The 20,118-nt window shown below is 37.3% G+C and overlaps 1 protein-coding gene across 2 annotated transcripts in view; it reads left to right on the top strand.

Annotated features, from left to right (window-relative positions):
• Positions 1-8,683, top strand: part of LOC107565601 (protein quaking-like) — a 70,371-nt gene extending 61,688 nt beyond the window's left edge. The window contains exons 4-6 of one of the 2 annotated variants that reach the window (XM_016250863.1): positions 3,216-3,303; positions 3,821-4,096; positions 8,246-8,683. In XM_016250863.1, coding sequence (XP_016106349.1) covers positions 3,216-3,303; positions 3,821-4,096; positions 8,246-8,349 — 468 coding nt within the window. In that variant the 3' untranslated portion in view covers positions 8,350-8,683. Of the gene's footprint in view, positions 1-3,215; positions 3,304-3,796; positions 4,097-8,245 lie in introns of both variants that reach the window. The other variant, XM_016250862.1, reaches the window with a different exon arrangement.
• Positions 8,684-20,118: the final 11,435 nt, after the last annotated feature.

The raw sequence follows: 20,118 nt of genomic DNA, 5'->3' as shown, positions 1-20,118 counted from the left end.
GTAAGAAATAACATATATATTTCATAACTTCATAACTTTCATAAGTTCTTCTATGTAGGCCACCTCCCCAAACTTTCTCACCTCGTTCTCAGGTTCTGATAAGTGAATGTGCAGCGAGGCTCCCTCAGAGGCCTGCTTCTCAAGGACAGAGCACATTAGGCTGATTAAATAAAGACAGAGAGTGATTTATAACAGCTCTGTCCCGCTCTATTCATCAGCAGGCTCTTGACTTAATAAAGTATTGATATTTAGATACACAGGAAGCGGGCAGCATTTCAGTGGTGACGGGAGGGTGCAGGGGACCGGCCCCTTAGAGGAGCAGCGCTGCAGCGCTGCAGGGCTGTAAATACATCTCTCTTACTGTAACTCATCTCCACACGGGATAGAGACTGAGACTGAGGGAGTGAATGCTGGGCAGCTCTGATCTCTCCGAATTCAGACATGATGTGAGAGACATGGCATGCATTGTCCCTTTCTTCTAGTGTTGTTTCATAGTACAAATGAGCATGCTACAATTTATTGTTTATTTTATTTTATGTATTGTATTTGTACTTTTTTTCCTGACCATACAGAAAAACATGTTACATTTGGATACATTTGCAATACAACAAAGACAGTGAAATTATATAAGGCCCCGTCCACACCGAGACGCGTTTAGCTGTATACGCATACATTTTGTATAGTATAGGCGTTTCGTCCAGAAGGATCCGGCGTTTTGGGAGACTGAAACCGATATTTTTTTAAACCGGGTCCCAGAGTGGATAAATCTGAAAACGCCGCCCTTACGTTTTCGTGTATATATATATATATATATATATATATATATTTACTGCAGTCATATTTAAATTAAATTAAGTGTAACAATTGTTTTGGCAGAATTTTTGTTACTATTCAGAGCAATAGTGAGTCTAGGCAAATAACTTGAGAATTGACTAGTTCTTATTTTTTAATGGAATGTTCCAGTTATTATTACAAATTATTAATCCGTGCAATTCATAATGGACTAAATCAAGTCACTTTTTTCATTCGAGAAGCCGTTCCACAAAGATATACATCACAAAAGGACAAAAACACAACTGCAATTTTTGTTTCATTCCAGCTTTAAAAGGTGAAGTTGGTTAACTGTAGTTAGCTATTTGAAAAATCATTTAGCTAAACAGATGACATGAAATACTATGCAGGGAATTCTGTAAATGCTATGGAGTGATGAGTGGAAATAGCTGGGAAAGCGACGTTATTTTGAAAACAGCGGAGCTACTGTCACGCTTCTAGGCAATGTACAGTAGTTCATCTTCACTACTTATTAGTTGTCTGAAACATTAAAATGTGCATTTTTTGTAAATTCAAATGCTTGTTATGCAAGCTCGATTTCACGCATTTACGCTTCAAAAAGTGTCTGAATGCAATTCATAATGCATCACAAGTATGCATTCTTAGTGCTTATATCAGGCATTAATGTAAGTCGTCTTCTGCGATTAGTTTTCTCTTTCAGTTGTCTTTTGCCATGGGCAGATCAGTAGTTTGGAGAAAATCTGGCTGAGCACTGTTATTTAAATGATCAACATGTTCGTAGCTAGCTAGCTAATAACACATCTGTTTTAATGGCACAGACATTTGAAGGAAACTCTATCACTCCCTTGAGTACTACTGAGGTTTATTACCGCCACAGTAGAGCAAGAACACACATTAAGTATGTACAAGTACAACAGACCATTTATCTTGCTATACTTGTGTAGAGTATATTTCTGGCCTTAGTCCCCAGTGCCGAAAATGAAATAAACTTTTGTGGGACTTTAAATGAGAGATTTTGTTAGATTTGAACAGGAAAAAAGCTGCAGTGTGAATTATAGAATTAGTGTGTTTTAGCATACTTAGAAAATGTATATACAGTATATATATATATATTACAGAAATAGTATACTTTAAAAGAATATAATTGTGAACAATGTAATTACTTAATTGCCTATTAATTGCAATTAAATGAAAATGGGTGATAGTTAACATTTATATTAATGCAATTCAATTTAGAGTGTTTTTTGACCCACGTAACTAGGACTTAACTACAACTTTTATATGTCATTTCATAATTAATTTCATTGATATACCTGATGAAGGTCATAGGACAAAAACGTTGTTAATAAAGACTTGTGTGTGTGTGCAAGCATTGATAGTGCGTGGGACTTTTGAGTATGTTTTGTATTTGGCCTTGGTTTGGTTTGTTTTCCTACACACCTGTCTATTACTTTCAGGTGTGTGAGGTTAATTGTTAATTGATCATTACTTCTTGTCATTGAAATATGATTAAAGTGTAGTACTGAAATGTACTGGCAAGCATTTATGGTAAACTAAAATATACTTTAACCTCATTTGTATTGAAACATGTCAGTCATGTATTTAAATAAATTTGCAATTGCACATTTGTATGATGAAGTTGCAATTTAGTACATAAAACTTAATATATAACATTGATAACTAAATGTAATATTGAATAACACTACGGTTAAATTTAAAATCAAGTGCTTTAGTAAGTTAGTCAACAAATCAAAGTGTACTTATTAAAGCATGACACGATTATTAAAACATAATGATTTAAAAGTAACTTTAGGCATTATTGCTAAGTGCACTTTTTAAAAGTGTATCCAAGAAGCACAGTCATGAAAATGTACTCTAAGATTTGTTAATATTTCATTAATATTACAGTATTTTTTATGCACTTTTAAGGTTTGAAGTACACTACTACAAGTGCACATTCAGTACAATTAAACACACTTTTTCACGTGGGATCTATGCTATCTGCAAGCTTGATTTCACACATTGTTGTGTTCCGCAGTGTGTCAGTACACACGTTCTTAGTGCTTGTTACTGCAGGTCGATGTCTGTCTTTATGATTCGTTTTCTCTTTGTCTATTTTCGTGGCAGAGCAGAATACTTAATGTTATTTAAACTGTCAACATGTTTATAGCTACCTACCTTTAATGGCTCAAACATTTGAAGGAAACTGTACCACTCCCTTGAGTACTGAGGTTTATTACCGCCACATTAGAGAAAGAATAGACATTAAGTATATACAACAGACACTGTGCTTGTAATGCATCGGACAAATTTATGTGTGAGAGAAAAAACAAACACTAACTGCAGTGTGAATAGTAGCAGTAGCGTGTTGTGTGTGTGCACATCTGTTTTTGACATCTTTGCGTGTTTCTTTACACCGACAGGCTGAAGGCGAGGACAGTCTAAAGAAGATGCAACTGATGGAACTGGCCATTCTTAACGGCACCTACAGAGACGCCAATATCAAATCACGTAAGCCGCCACCTCCTCTCAAGCAAACAGAGACAGTATTGTTGGAGGCCTTTGTACCCGCAGCTCTCAGTAATCCTCTCTCAAGTAACCCTGATTCCCTGATGAATGCTCTGACAAGTGTATCGTTATTGTGATCCAGAATTAGCACATACATCCAAAGAGCAGCTAATGAGCTGAAAGAATAGAGAACATGCACTGCTACCTTTTCTGTGAAAACAATGCTTCCTTAATTGACCGAATGTTGTGACATCCTCCTCTTCGCTTTGCTGCTTCAGTAAATAATACTGAAGCGCTGTAGAACTGCAGGAGTGTGTTGTTTGAATGCACTGGCTCCTCCCCTGCCTTGTTTACTAATGAATAGCTAAATAGCATCGCTGTCATGCTCTGTGTCCAGTGTTTGCCTTTGCATGGTACTAACGGTTTTTGTGTTTTTTTGTCCCGACCCCACCCATCTTCATTCACCCCTACCCTCGCATTTTTCCGCTCACCGCAGCTTCCCTTGCATTCTCTCTTGCAGCGAGCGCCCAGGCACCACGGATCATCACCGGCCCAGCACCTGTCCTGCCGCCCACAGTCTTGCGTACGCCTACGCCCGCAGGGCACACCATTATGCCCCTCATCCGCCAGATCCAGACCGTCATGCCCAACGGCTCGGCCCACCCAGCAGCTGCCACCCTAATGCAGCCTGGTCCGGAGTCGGGCCTGATTTATGCGACGCCCTATGAGTACCCCTACACACTGGCCCCCGCCACCTCCATTCTGGAGTATCCTATCGACTCCAGCGGGGTTTTAGGTAAGCATAGCTACACCTGTCTCACTACACAGACACCCCCCCAGGTCCCAGAACCTCCTTCAGCATGGGCTGTGGACGCTCATCCCTTACATGGCTGTACACTAGGGTTGGGAGTTATGACCATTCATGCCATGTGACATTTTGTAAATGTATCTGTTTTACCTTATTTACATGTGCTATATAGAAATATGGGGTAAAAATACAAAACCTAAAACTGAAGTTGCACTATTTGAAGCAAGTTTGATTGTTTATGGCTGCCGATCAACATCTCAACCTAGCGAAACTCATGCATGGTCAGACTCTGGGGTCTGTACTATCCATTTTATAATATTGCTTTTAAAATTTCAGTGTATTTTAAAATGTTTTGTGCTAGGCTCATATATGAATAATCTGGGGCTGGAATCACAAAAATCTTTTAAAAAGTTACAATTACTTAAGATAAATTCTAAGAAGGTTGTAAGAATATTGAACATTTATGATTACACTGTCGACCCATCCCTTACAACATAACCCACCCTAAAATTTTATAATATTGCTTTTAAAATTTCAGTGTATTTTAAAATGTTTTGTGCTAGGCTCATATATGAATAATCTGGGGCTGGAATCACAAAAATCTTTAAAAAAGTTACAATTACTTAAGATAAATTCTAAGAAGTTTGTAAGAATATTGAACATGTATGATTACACTGTCGACCCATCCCTTACAACATAACCCACCCTAAAAACGTATCCATGCCACCAAACCTGTCCCTAACCTTAACCATCTCATAGCAGCAAAAGTGTTTTGGGTTACACTTAATTTTAATGTGTCTTTATTACAGTGTAATTATACATTTAAGTACTAAGTAAAATTAATTAACTGCATGTACTTACTATATGGTTAGGGTTGGGATTAGGGTTTGGTTTAGGGTTACTTGCATGTTTTGCAATGCTACATGAAAAGAATAAGTACATTGTACTTATTTTTTTAAGTATATAGTAATTAAGGCCACTTAATATAAAGTGGGACCGAACATCCTGAGAAGACAGGCTGTGGTGTCATCTGATTGTATGGTGATTCATACAGAAGACTCAATAATCAACTCAATGAAAAACACCTCAAAGGACATCTTTTGGCACTGCCTGCAGATTACCATAATCATAATAAGCATGCATGCTGTTATTTAACTGGTTTGACTGCCATTCAGCACTTGGTTTTCTAAAGACCCTGTCTCAAGATAGTCAGTTGCATTCATTTGCGCTCCATCTTTCCTGCACTCTCATTAAATATCTTACATTTGAGGGTTTCAAATTCCACAAGAATATTTCACCAAAAATGAAAATTCGCTGAAAATGTATTCACCCTTGTCCCATCTAAGATGCTGATGGGTTTGTTTCTTCAGAACAGATTTGGAGAAATGTAGCATTACGTCACTTTCTCACCAATGGATCCTCTGCAGTGAATGGGTGCCGTCAGAATGAGAGTCCAAACAGCTGATAAAAACCCCACAATAATCCACAATCGATCCACACCACTCCAGTCCATCAGTTAACATCTTGTGAAGTGAAAAGCTGCATGAAACAAATCTATTATTAAGACGCTTTTAACTTCAAATTGTTGCTTCCGGCTAAATTTGAGTCCTCTTATCCACAATATAGCTTTCTCCACTGAAAAAGCCTGAATCAGAAGAGAAATATGCACAGATCAGGCACCGTTTAAAAGTGAAAACAGTCCAAAACGGATCTTAGGACACATTTTGATTTGAGAGGACAACAGGGGATGGGAATTTTTCAATGGAGGAAACCATATTACGGTATTGGACTGGTATTTTGGCCAGAAGTGAAGATTTAAAGATAAAAGGCTTTTATGATGGATTTGTTTCTCAAAAACACACAGCTTTTCACTTCACAAGATGTTAACTGATGGACTGGAGTGTTGATTACTTGTGGATTATTGTGATGTTTTTATCAGCTGTTTGGACTCTCGAAACGGATCTTAGGACACATTTTGATTTGAGAGGACAACAGGGGATGGGAATTTTTCAATGGAGGAAACCATATTACGGTATTGGACTGGTATTTTGGCCAGAAGAGAAGATTTAAAGATAAAAGGCTTTTATGATGGATTTGTTTCTCAAAAACACACAGCTTTTCACTTCACAAGATGTTAACTGATGGACTGGAGTGTTGATTACTTGTGGATTATTGTGATGTTTTTATCAGCTGTTTGGACTCTCATTCTGACGGCACCCATTCACTGCAGAGGATCCATTGGTGAACAAGTGACGTAATGATAAATTTATCCAAATCTGTTCTGATACAGAAACAAACTTGTCTACATCTTGGATAGCCTGAGGATGCATACATTTTTTTAGTAATTTTTATTTTTGGGTGAACTATTTTAAGGAATAGTTTTTTTTTTAAGAACCTTCTTTTCATTAATTCTAATTCTAATGTATGTAAATGCAAAATATTTTTATCATTATTCTTTAGACAAATGTTATTCCTAATAACATTTAGTGAATCCGGCCCCTGATCTTTTTGTTTGCGTACATGAAGTTCCATATAAAAAGAGAAAATATCAACAAGATGAAGTACCTTTCATTTTCATAAAGTATACCATAATATATTGCTGTAACATTATATAAAAAGTCTCATGCTGTATTGTATGATTTGAGTCATACCACCCACCCCTACCCTATGCCATTCCTCTTAAATAGCCCCCAACATACAAATCCTGCCCTCCTACACCAACGAAAAGCCTCTGGTTTCCCCCATTAGGGCCACCAGCATCACCAGCCTCTGCTGTCACTGAAGCAAGTAATAGGCAATAATATAAAAGAGCAAACAACAATGCATCAAGTATTTTCCACTTAATCCATTTAGCGTCATAAAAAGTCCTCCCTCATCACAAAAAAGGGGGGGGAAATCCTTTTAAGAAATGTTTGCATAAATGATTTGTCTTTTAAGTGCTCTACTGGCTTTTTATATGAATAATGAGAGCACTCTCTCTCTCTCAAAAGCCCTGTCCTTTCCACTCCACACAAGCTGTATGGCTTCATTAAAGCACTTGAGAAAAGCCGATTATGAATATCATGTTACCAACAGCATTCTGCCAGTTTAACACTGGCTTCTCCCAAAGGCACGGTGTTAAGTTGAGCAGCGACAAATAGCCCATCCCAATGCCAAGAGCAGCGTGTCCAATTAGAGCAGATGAAGTAGGGTTTAGCTCCTGTCCAATAAGCATGTTTATTGAGCTCGTCTCAAGCAGGATGGTTCGCAGCAAGGATCTTATAGGACTGTACCAGCCTTACACTGTCTGTGGGTGGATGTTTCTGGGGTGGAGGGTAGGTCGCTACAACACGTTCACACATACAGCGGTTTGCAGCAACTAGAAGTCAGTTATTTACAGTGACAGTTGGTGATTTCCAGCGACGTGATTGACAGCAACTGGTGTGGGTGTGTCCAGCGATACAGCAACGTTGAGAAAAGTTCATCTTTATGCAAATGAGCAGTGATGTGAGGCACAAGATTGAGACATAAATGTTACCAGTTCCCTAGTGAAAAATAAACTAAAATACATTTTAAATACATTTACTTCATGCTAAGTATACTACAAATACATTTACGTAGTTACTGTATGCACTGCTGAAATTTAAAAACCTTGCCAAATAATAATGCCAACTTATTTTTACAGCCAGTAAATTGCATTTGTGATTAACTTTTTTTAGAAGCTATGGACACCCCACCAGAACCATTAAGAATTTCCCAGTTTATAATATTACATTTAGATTTTAACAAAAAAGAAAATGTGTGTGCCAGACTTTTAATGAATATTCTGGGGCTGGATTCGCAAAACTCTTCTTAGATTAGAAGTTAAGAAAGTGACAGGCTGTGGTGTTTTCTGATTGTGATCACGATTCTTGCAGAAGATTCAATGAAAAACCTGCTTTTGGTGCTGATTACCATAATAATCATAATAACCGTGCACATTATTTTTTTTTTCTCATTTGGTTAATTAAGGCAGAACCAGTGAAGCAGAGCCACTGGCAGCCTCCAGTGATATAATCGTTGTGTGTGTGAATGTCCCGTAACAGATAGGATGTTTTGGGGGTGGGAGAGCTGAGGGGAGGTTTTCACCCTGTCTTCTCTCTTGTGTGACCTATACAGCATCCTCAAAGGCCGAAGAGCTGCCCCTCTACCTGGGCTTTCAGACCTGTCACATTCCCATCACAGTCCAGCGTGGAGAGCCAACCGGTCGGCCTCCCTTTTAAAGTGCCCCCTCTCTCCCCCGCCCCCTCCGACAAGCCCCTCCCCTCACACCGCAGACACGCCCCCCCTGCCCCGCCTCCCTCTTATCGGACTGGCTGGACTCCCCGGCCTCTTTAATTCTGTCTGTTTCATTGAATCATGGTTTTTGTTTTTCTGTTGTTGTTTTTTTGGTTTTGTACTTTTGTTTTTATCTGTAATGTGATGTTTTAGTTTTTTATGTGTTCAATGATGAGGGAGACAAAGCACTGAGCCCCAAACTGCTGCACAAGCCTTTCTGGATGACCCCCATCCCTCAATCTGAGCGGGCTGCATCAGGGTGAGGGGCAACATGAGGATGGTGAGGGGACAGTGGGGCTCAAATATGGAGGGAAACTATTTGAGATGGGGCATCTGTTGAAAGCCAGGTTGTTCATCGAGCAGTTTTAGGACAGTTTGATGCACTATGGTGGGGCATTTTGGCTTAAAATCTAAAATGGCATAGTCACAATCAAACAGTGAGGATATTGGCTTATGATATTTTTTACAGAGTTATCAAAGCCTTTTAACAACATTTTTGCAACCCAAAACCCAAAGTGTTGATATGAAGTGCATAAACCATCTGAATTCAGTCATATGTACTGAATGGAAAGTTTTCATCAAACCCTACACATGTACAAATCTTTTTCTCACTTCTGTTTTGCAAAGAAATAAGCAATTATAATAGTATTGCACTGCAGTATTACAGCTCTAGTAAAAGTATTTAGAGTTAAAATGCTAAGAATTATTCAAAAAGAAAAAAGCTAAATCAAAACACCCATATGTAATGACAATATGGGAAATTATGCTTAATTGTCTTACTTTGCAAAATATCTTAATACAAAGAAAAGCTTTATTTTATTGTATAAGCATCAAATATTTGTCTTTTGATTTTTGGTTGAAATATTGATCCAGACATACACAACCATTCAAACGTTGGGGGTCAGTAAGATTTTTATTTTATTTTTTAAAGAAATTTCTTTAAATAAATTGCAACAAAAGTGACAGCAAAAACATTTATCGTGTTACAAAAGGTTTCGGTTTCAAATAAATGCTGTTCTCTATTAATCAAAAAAAAAAAAATCCTGAAAACGAACATTTTAAGCAGCACAACTGTTTTCAGCATTGATAATTATAAAAACTGTTTTGTTTGTTATTCGAACAATTTCTAAAGCATCAAGACACCGAAGACTGTAGTAATGATTCTGAAAGTTCTGTATACACTCTAAAAAAATGCTGGGTTGTTTCAACCCAATGTTGGGTCAAATATGGACTAACCCAACTGTTGGGTTAAATTTTGGTTACATTTTTAAATGAGCAACAGTTGGGTTAGTCCATATTTGACCCAACATTGGGTTGAAACAACCCAGCATTTTTTAGAGTGTATCATCACAGGAATAAATGACAATGTTACTGTTTTTATCATATTTGTGATCAAATAAATGTAGCAAGCATAGGCTACTTTTTTCAAAAACATTACAAATTTATTGCGATTCTCCCAGTGCCATCGCCTCACCAACTGTCCTAAAACGTGCTCCGTCTGACTACGGTGTGTGTTGTTTCCCCGAGGACCGTCAGTCCTGCCACTAATTTCCCCTTCCCTTCCTTTATTCCCCACGAAAGGCTAAATGCGTTTCCCAGGATCCTCACTGAGCCCCTCATCCGATCTGAGTGTTAACATTCACACGCTTTCGTTTCACAGCTGCCTTGTTGGTTTTGAGTGATGTTTGTTCAGAGCATGAATCTGGCCTAGCAGTCAGTCAGACACACTCCTGTTCATTTACACTGGCTATTCCCAGAGCCCACAGCGGCTGTACTTGTAATGCCATGCGTATGCTTCCATACTCCCACATATTTCCCCTGGACTGTGCGGCTGACTGCTACGCCATTGTTCTGCTTTACTAATCACTTAATTCATTGCCATACATTTCTATTCTCCTTTTTTTGTACTCCAGCAGATGTGCCTAAATGTTGTTCTCTCTCAGAGAGTGACTTTATCAGTATTATATTTAAAGACACTGTCGCTCCAGCGCACGATTACGTGACTAGTAAAGCTTCCCGCTGAGAGTGTGCACTCCTGTCTGTCATACTGTATCCAAGCTACGCAAAAACCCACGGATCCACTGAGGATAAATGAAACCATGTTTGAATTTTGTACAAACACGTGTTGAGATATTTACATATGGGGGGGAAAAAGTATTATTTGTGCCTTAACTTGTATAATTTAAATGATTTGCGTTTGTCAAACACATTCGGGATGATTTGGAGACTGTGAGGTTTGACTGATCTGTTTTCTGGTGATGTTATTGCAATCCAAGCAGGTGCAGTGACAACTAAAGTTCGAAGGCACGAAATGCGCGTCCATCCTTACCAAAGGGTAGTGACCGCAGACAGAGGTTAGTTTAGTTCATGTGCTTCTACTCATTACCAGTAGCAACTCACTGTTGGTCCTGATCTGTTGTGAAGCATGTGCAGTTCAGTACACCTTGCTGTTTAATATGGTGTGTTTGTTTTAAACCCTTCAGTTCACACACACACACACACACACACACACACGTGGTCTTTCCTGCGCAGGTGGAGTGGTTGACTTCATTCCATTATTTTGATGACCTTATGATTTCAGCATGATGTTGATGACAAATAATGGAGCTTTATTCACCCCATTACGCTCAATAGTTTTCTCTAGTTATGCAAACACTAAACAGGCTTTTTATATATTGACTCTTGAAACATTTGGGAGTCATTTGAAAAGATCATGAATGTGTCCTTTCAAAATGAGCTAAAGTGACTGTTTGTAATTACATGTAGTGTGGATATACAAATCAAAATCCCAGCGATAGCTATAATGTGTGTTAAAATCCACATTCACTATCAATAGGTTATAGGCTTTTCAAAACAGAAAAATGCCATTTGGAGATCTTTAAAGCTGAAGTGTATAATTTTGTCAGTGTTAAAATATATGCAGTCATTAGTATTAAGCCATTTGTAGGTTGATACATTGCTACAGCTACATTGACATGATCAATGACAGTATAAAAACAGACATTATTTTATGCAGTTCTGTTTTATTACACTAGAAATTAGACACTTTGGCTTTAAAGAATGGAAATTGTGCCTTCACTAAATCTGTGTCACTATCAACAAGTGTAATACGTAATTGGAATATTTTTTGGAGACAGCCTGATTAATTAAACCATTTTAATGTTTATTAATTAATTGGTTAAGGTGTATTTAAATATTGATGTTGTCTTCTAATGCAGATGTGATTGGCAGTTATGAAAATCTGAATAGTATGCAGTCTTGTATGACATATAGTATGATATTTTCTGTACCACCAACTGACCTAATTGAAGTGCATTTTGTGATGTCAATTAGTTATTAAAAAAATATAAAACCTTTTTGTGAATGGTGAATGGTCTGATGAATGGAGACCATTAGTAAAAAGGGCATATTTATGTCATAAAAAGATACAACTTATGTATTCAGATTAAACATTTGAATATAAAGTTGACTTGACAAATTAATACAAATGTAAAAATATTTGGTTTGTCCGCAAGTCTATGTAAAACCTGATCATGTTCTCCAGCGTGATTTTAAAAGCACCTTAAGCTTCAGTCTTTCATAACATTTCTTCTCTTAGCCAAAATTATTTCTAGGTTTAAATTAGATTTTGAATTTGATTCTCATTTTGTCCCCACCACATGTTCAAAATAATCACAAAAATCACGAATGATTACTTTAATGAGTACATTAAGATGCGTAATGATTTGACAAAGCATCCATGGTGCAATAATCACCTCATCACTATGAAACAATTACAAAATCAACTCTCAGTATTGCCAAAACCCTCTAATATTTCCCTGTCCACATGCATCTAGTTGCATATAAATTCAGCTTGCGCAGGTTAGACATTGTGTATTTGTGTGTATGCGTGTGTTACTGTTACAGCTGTTTGCTTAAGCTGGCAAAATGACCACAGATATCAAGCAGATCAGATACTGAGTTTGCTTCCTCTCCTTTAATGTTTTGTTTTTCATATCCTTTTTGTGCTAAACATGTTTTTATATAACGGAACTACTGCTTTGAAGAAAATCTACTTTTGAGAACCCATTTGCACAGAGCTTCCAGATTTCCAGTCTGTGCATTTGTACTGGACCACACGAATCACTTTTTTATTTCAGCTGTTTACTTATTTTATTATTATTATTATTTTTATTATTTCCATCTGTCAATATTTGCCTCATTTGATAAAGAGATTCTATGTGGCACAAGCCTTTTATTTTGCACTGAATACGTCAGAAACCTTCATCTCCTCTGCTCTTCACGAGTAGACATGTTGAAAAAAGTGAAACCGACATCAAACCTCAGACCATGAACCTGAAACGAATCTGTCGAGTCTTACGGTTGACCACTGCCGAGTGGACGATAATGTCGGCGCCACTCTGTGGATGTGATCGTGTCAGAGTATAAATGCATTTAAGAAAAGAAAAAAACAACAACTCCACTTGATGCATACATTTTTTTATGTTTTACTGTAAGCTTCTTTTTATTTCTGTTGTCAAAAAGAAAATAGTATTTACTTGTGGCTTTTAAAATATATATAAAATATATATATCTAAAAAAATATATAAAGCAGGAATGTATATGAATTGTCAAATTGTACTTGTATTTTGGAAGAGATAGCAATGGTATTATAGAGGGCTATTTGTAGGAAAGAAAAATATGCATCATAGCAGCTTTATAGCACCATGTTTGAAAATTTCCTATATTTTTGGATATATGTTAGGGCTTTATATATGAATGACAGGACTTTTTCAATGTTTATATGCAAAAGCATTTTATATTATGTGTCCTGTGATTTGTCAGTAGTCTGGTAATGGCTAAAAGTCCCACAGCTTGAATTTCCATGGCTATTATGCTAGAAAATTCCTTGTAGTGTTGCTTTGTATCATTAAGGCCAAGATTTTGATGTTGTTGTAAATAGAAGAAAAAAGAATTTCAAAAGGCAATAAACATTTTTATTGAGTAAAAAAAAAAAACACCAGCAGTTGTTCTGGCCCTAAATTATTTCTGACTCAATTCTTACTAAGAAAAACATTGATCTTCCATTTCCATCATAACTCTCGGCTTAATGCTGGAACCTCTTAAGAGCTCTAGTGCTTAATAGCAGTCAGGTAGCACTGTGACCTTCACTGACTGTCCTCTCCTCTCATTTCATTAGCAGCTGCCTCTCTCACGGTCGGTCACACTAGACTCGCTGCTCCCATTCATTCAGCATATGCTTGGAAGTTCTCTCTTTTACTATGAAGTTTAGGGTCGGTGAACTCATCTGAAGTCATAAAGCGAAAAGAAAGACGTTTGCGCAGCAGAGGGTCTAAACCTCAGATTGACCTCTCAGCTCAATGCAAATCAATGAAACTTTTTCAGACTCCACAGTTGCGTGATTTGCAATGTTGTGGTTCGAGTTAAACCCGATCTCACTGGAAAATGTTTTACGAGGTGGCGATTTTGTATGAATCTGTACAATGTGAATCATATGGAAACCTACACTCTAAAAAATGCTGGGTTAAATACAACCCAGTGCTGGGTAAAATTGGGACAAACCCAGCAATTGGGTTGTTTTGACCCAGCTGTTTTAAATGTTTAACCCAACCTTCTGGGTAGTAACCCAACCGCTGGGTCAAAACAACCCAATTGCTGGGTTTGTCCGTATTTTACCCAGCACTGGGTTGTATTTAACCCAGCATTTTTTAGAGTGTAGGATTTTTAAGGGAAAAAAGCATGAAGGCCACTAATTCCACCACTAAACATCTACTCACATACCGTCTGAACAGATCATAAAGAAATTATTCAAATTAGCCACTAATTTGCCAAAACATAAAATCGCTACGAATTACCATGAGATTGTGTTGGAAATTGCGAAGATCATGAAGCAGAGATCACTAATCAGATCCAAACCCAACATTTGAATTGAACTGAATCTATTTGAATGCTTTAAATGAATGCCGCTGGCCTAGAGCGTGACGTCATATCCTGTCATGCTTAAAGCCTAGTGTGACCGTACCTTCAGTCTGTCCATTCACTTGACTGCTACTAACCATTAGACACATTTGCCACAGTTGTATTCCTTTGTATTTTCTAAGTGTTTTCTCTCTTGATTTCTTCCTTCTTAACACGTGACTGGTCAGGATAAGCTGTTCCTCATGCTGTGTGTAAAATCATGCTTTTACCTCACGATTTTACCATTTTACAAAGATGAAGACCAACAGTTCTTCCACGGCTCTCACATTCAGTCGACCCACAGCCGGAGTTATTATTTTGACTTGAAACAAACTCTACGCAAGTACGAAAACCAAAAGCTTTTGAATACACAAGCTTGATTTCATACGTGTATGCATTGCGCACATTGTTGTGAACTCTTTCGCAATGGCTGTTAGTCATGACAAAACAACAGTTTGAAGAGCATCTTAAAGAGAAATTAGTTAAAGCTGAAGTCATTTATTCATGAATAGCGTCACAAAAGCAAATTGCATAAATTATTGTTTTCAAATTGGCTTGCCGAACACTCCCCCTGTTTTCAATTGGTCAGACAAACAGTAAGTCCCGCCCTCAAAAAAACGTTCAAGTCAAACTTTCAATTCAAGCCACATTTATTTGCATAGCGCTTTTCACGATACACGTTGTTTCAGAGCAGCTTTACAGACAATCGTGATGTTAATGTTTAGAATCTCTTAATATCATGTCTTAATGTTCGCATTGAGCATATTAGAGTTGGACGATAATATAATTTACGTTTTGCGACAGATTTGCTATATAGAATATATCACCCTACATGAGTATATTAGTATGTGACATACTAGTGTGGACATACTCATATCCAACTTTATATAAATAGCTGATCGACAATATAGTAACTTTTTTGCGGGGAAAAAAATGATTTGCTATTAAGTATATATAACGTCACATGAGTGTACTGTATATATGTAAATAAAGTTAGATATACTATATAACCTGTATATACATTTATACAGAGAGTTGTGCGATAAATCTGTTTACAAACACCACCATTCGTTTCGGGGAAACCTACAAAAGGCTTAATTATAAATTAACGAATTCACATTCAATTAAAATATTTAGCTGGGTTAAATATATAAAAATATAAATATACACTATATTACAGTTCAATTCAGCAGAATAAAAACATATCTGGAATAATAACACGTTTGACTGAAAAGCGTTGTATTACCTTGCGTAAAGTATTTTCCTGCCTTTTCGCACTATATCATCCACTTTAACCGTTTTATGTCTTAGCTCAACGCTGCTGAGATATAAAAGCTGTGCTGTGGGGAGACTCGACTGAATCAAGAGCTTACTTGTGATCGGTTTATAAATACTTTTCATATTGTCATCCTGCTTTCACTAGCTGAAACTAATCTCCTCTATCTTTTGTTTCTTTCCTCCTTTCCTTGTTGCCCTCCCCCTTTTCTGTTCGTTTGTCTCTCTAACCCACTCAGCCCCCACTGGCAACTAACCCCTGACCTTCTGACCTCTCCACCCAATGACGACCTGCCCATTACCTGCCTGCAGATCACACCTCTGCCCTAAAATGAATGAATGAAAGACAAAAAGAGTATATAAGAGCTGTCACAGGCAGTGGATATACAGCTTCCCTAAACCTCGCTCGTTGGACGCGGGCGGCAGATGCCCGGACGTTCCTGCCGCTGTAGATCTGCACTCTTTGTAAGCAATAAGCAATAATGATTTGCCCCGCACCCTCTAAAACAAAGCCAGACCTCCCAGGTTGCTGTGCAAAAACCTCCAGCTCAACGACGACACTGTTGAGGAAACGGACTGCCCTTCATCGCACCCCAACCCGTCGCTAGAGTAACCCTGCAGTTACGGTAATGAGTCTGAATGTAATGCATGACGGTGTGGATGATGCACCTCTCGCACTACGACCGAGGCTCATCTCGTGTCACGACGGGCCATTTGAGAAGCATTTCAGCTGAAAATACATTAAAAAGAAGAGTATTTCCCTTCCGGAACAATCCGACACTTTTCTGTGAACAAGCCCCTCTGAGGATGTATAAGCCATGCTTGCCTATCTGCTGTACAAATGTATGAAATTTGTAGATAAATGTTCAAAGAGTGATGAAAGAAAACATGTACAGGAACAACACTTTTATTATCCTCCAGAGAACGTATATTTTTACAACTCGCTATTTTATATTGTCGAATATTGTGAAGAGAACAGAAAAAAAACACACACACAATACCGAACCCTTTATGAAGTGAAAACAATCCAGTTTTCTGGATGTAGACGTGGATGACCAAAACAACCCTTTCGTAGAACCGATGGGGTTGAGAGGGAAATATCATTCAAGTGCCTTTGCCTTATCATAGTTCTCATGTTCAACATGAACGGCATCATGAGTGGCGAATGAGCAGACCAGGACTACATTTCCCAAAAGCATCGTAAGTCTACGTAGATCTGCATAGGCTTACGATGGATTTGGGAAATGTAGTCCAGGTCAGTACACACAGCTTTCCCTTCAGGAACCACATAAGTGACGTATCAGTTGTTTCGGGTGGAGCAGCTCAACGCTCCATCCTAGTATTACACAGCGATCAAATCAAGGCCTTTCACACCACACGATTACTGTCAAACCGACGCCAGGAGTCAAGGTCTATTTGTTGCCTTCAGAATTGTGGGTATTTTGCTCACAGTACTTGAATTAATTAGCACTTTATGTTGACGTTTAGTGCATTGTAATATCAGTATGGTATTACAGATGGTATAAAGTATTCAATGCCAAAAAAAAAAGTTATTTTAATCAGTATGTTTGTCTTCTTTTACAGTAAAAAATATTTAAATATCTTAATATATATATACGAATAAGAAGTTTGTGTATGATAAAGAGGTTTCAGAGAATATATGAAGAGTTGATTTGCAAAAACGATCATTTTTATTTTATTTATTTTCAGAATTCACTTTTTTTTTTTTATTGCGCATTCCAAGTAATATCAATCAAACTGTAGTTGGGTTGTTTTAATTAAGTAATAATAACTTAAACAAATACAGCTAATTTACAAAGTCCCTCACCATTGTAATGCGCTGCTTTTGCAAGATTCCGTGAAAACGTTTCAGCTTTTATTTTCCTTTTTTGCCCTGAAGAAGATATCACAGGTTCATCAAGTTCATCGAAATTATCCATCCTCGATCACTTTTAGTCAGCTTTGACGAAACTCCTCTCAGCTAGCACGTCTTTTCAAAGTCACCTGACCTGAATACAGCGCGCTGATTCGCTAAAATGGACTTATCGGCTTCTGTTCAAAAACAACAAGGGCGCCTGTCGGCTTCTGCAGTAAAACGTGAAATCGCGATGCCTTGAAAGTGGACAAAACCAGCTTTTTTGACAAAATGTGTTTAGGGTTCAGACCGCGCTATATGTGGAGAATAATGCACGGCAATCAGCTCTTTTTTTTTTTAAAGTGGCGTTTATCGGTTTTTGCAAATGAACTCTTCATGTACAACTTAAACACCAATTGGTCAAAAGTTTAAGATTGTTTTAATGTCTTTGAAAGACGTCTCTTCTGCTCACCAAGACTGTGTGTATTTGATAAATAAAATAGTAATTTTACGAGTTGGCCTGCCCATCCGGTTCTGGTAGTTAATGGTAAACAAACTGGGCTTGCGGTCCTCAACGGAGGTTGTCTGTTTTAATATATTTTAAAATGCAATGTATGTCAATGTTGAAAACGTTGTGCCGCTTAATATTTTAAATACTACCATTCAAATGTTTGGGGTAAGTTAGGTCTTTTAAAATACAAAAGATTTCTATTTCAAATAAATGATGAATGAAATTTCTGTTCATCAAATAATCTTAACATTTCCACGGAAACTGAAACTTTTCAACATTGATAACAATAAAAAAAAAAATCTTGAGCAGCAAATCAGCATATTAGAATGATTTCTGAAGGATCACGTGACACTGAAAAATCAGCTTTGCATCACAGAAATACATTTTAAAATATATTTAAATAAAACAAAATAAACAGTTATTTTAAAATGCTCATTTTTAAATCGTATTTATTGTATATAATTATTATAACAGTGTACATGCTGTAAATAATTATCTGGTTTTGAGAAAATATATATCTTGAATTAAGTTTATGTTTCTTGTTTTAAGCATAAAACTCAGAAAATAAATAAAACATAATATAATTATATAAATAAAAAACTGCCAGTGGGATGAAAACAATACATTTTTAATCAAGAGATATTATCTGACAAGACATTTTAATACATGATTTTGCTTCTCAATTCATATATTTTTTGAAAACAAAACAAATGCTGATTAAAAGTGATCATTTGTGGATATGAAACAGTATATAGGCGGTGATGGTGGATAAGCTGTGTGTACTGCCCGCGCTGGCCTGCACCGTATCATCGTAATGTGCGTCCCCCTCCAAACTCTTTCTTTACTATGCAACAGAATGGCCTCTGACGTCTTGAGGGGAGTCTCTGTGACATCAAACATGTCTTCCTGTTGTGTCTGCATTTCCTCTCATTTCTACTTATGATTCTGCAGTGCCATCACAGTATAATCAAAGAAGGTATATCAAGACGTGATGTGTTTGAAAATGCTTTGGAATACGAAATGTGAATGATCTACATATTAAAAGCAGATTTTGATTAGTAAGAATACAGAAATGTGATTATTAAAAAAGAAAAAAAAAAAAACTTAAATATGAGAGGTGAGTACAGTAATTGATAAAGCATGATGTCTCACTCTCAATAGAAATTAAACATATATTAGACTGATTTGTCCTGGTTTTGCGAGTGAGTTTTTCAGTTTTAAGGTGAAGTGTGTAATTTCTGACACCAAAAAGAAAAGTGAAAAATAATGATTTTTTCAAGCATGTCTTCTAAACCATTTCCCCACTTGCCATTGGTCAGTCCAACAAGTCCCGCCCCCCGACTCGCACCATTGGTTAAGCCAAATGACAACATATCGACCGGTGTTTTGACAGAAGGCAGTATTTGTTTCTGTACATTAAACTGGGATAAAAAGATTTGAACAAAAAAAAATACACACTTCAGCTTTAAGAATCAAGTTTGATCATGTGAATGTCTTTTATCATGTGGATATGTGTGTACGACATGCCGTCTTTCAGCCCCAAACGTGTGTGTTCCCTGCCCAAGTATTGCCTACGAGAAGACATGTCTGTTTTAACAGCCATTGTTACAAGTTTATAATGTATTTTTCTATCTTATTTTGTATGTATGTAATAAACAAACATTAAATGCCTTGTCTCTGTATCCTGAATAGATGAAAAGAGGTCTTTCCTGACAGTTTCATAAGTTATAATTGCGCTTTTTGTTCATTAGAAGTGTGGTTTGGGTGGGTGTTTTATCATAAGAAAGTAATATCGCATATCATTATCCAGCAGCGATTTATCATCGTGGTTATTTGCTGATGTGACCAAACAGGGTTCTTGGTGGAGTTTCTGTGGCTGGAGACTCGGGTGCTGTGCATCTGTGCCAAGAAAGCACTTTCACAATTGGTGGAGCTCTATTTCATCTTGGCCTTAATAAGTCATGTGCTAGCTGCCTTTGTCATTAGCTTCAGAGCTACATAATGCAGGGGATATTTACTGCTCTTCCCTAATAGACAATCAATCAGTGAAGTGTACTCAGTAGACGAGATGTTTCTCTTTGCTCATGACCTTGACCAGGAAAATCAATACAGCAT

The sequence above is a fragment of the Sinocyclocheilus grahami genome, unplaced genomic scaffold (genome assembly GCF_001515645.1).
Source record: "Sinocyclocheilus grahami isolate Dianchi unplaced genomic scaffold, SAMN03320097.WGS_v1.1 scaffold1010.1, whole genome shotgun sequence".
Lineage (NCBI taxonomy): Eukaryota > Metazoa > Chordata > Actinopteri > Cypriniformes > Cyprinidae > Sinocyclocheilus > Sinocyclocheilus grahami.
The sequence above is the reverse complement of the archived record's forward strand: the minus strand, read 5'-3'. Positions and strand labels throughout refer to the sequence as shown.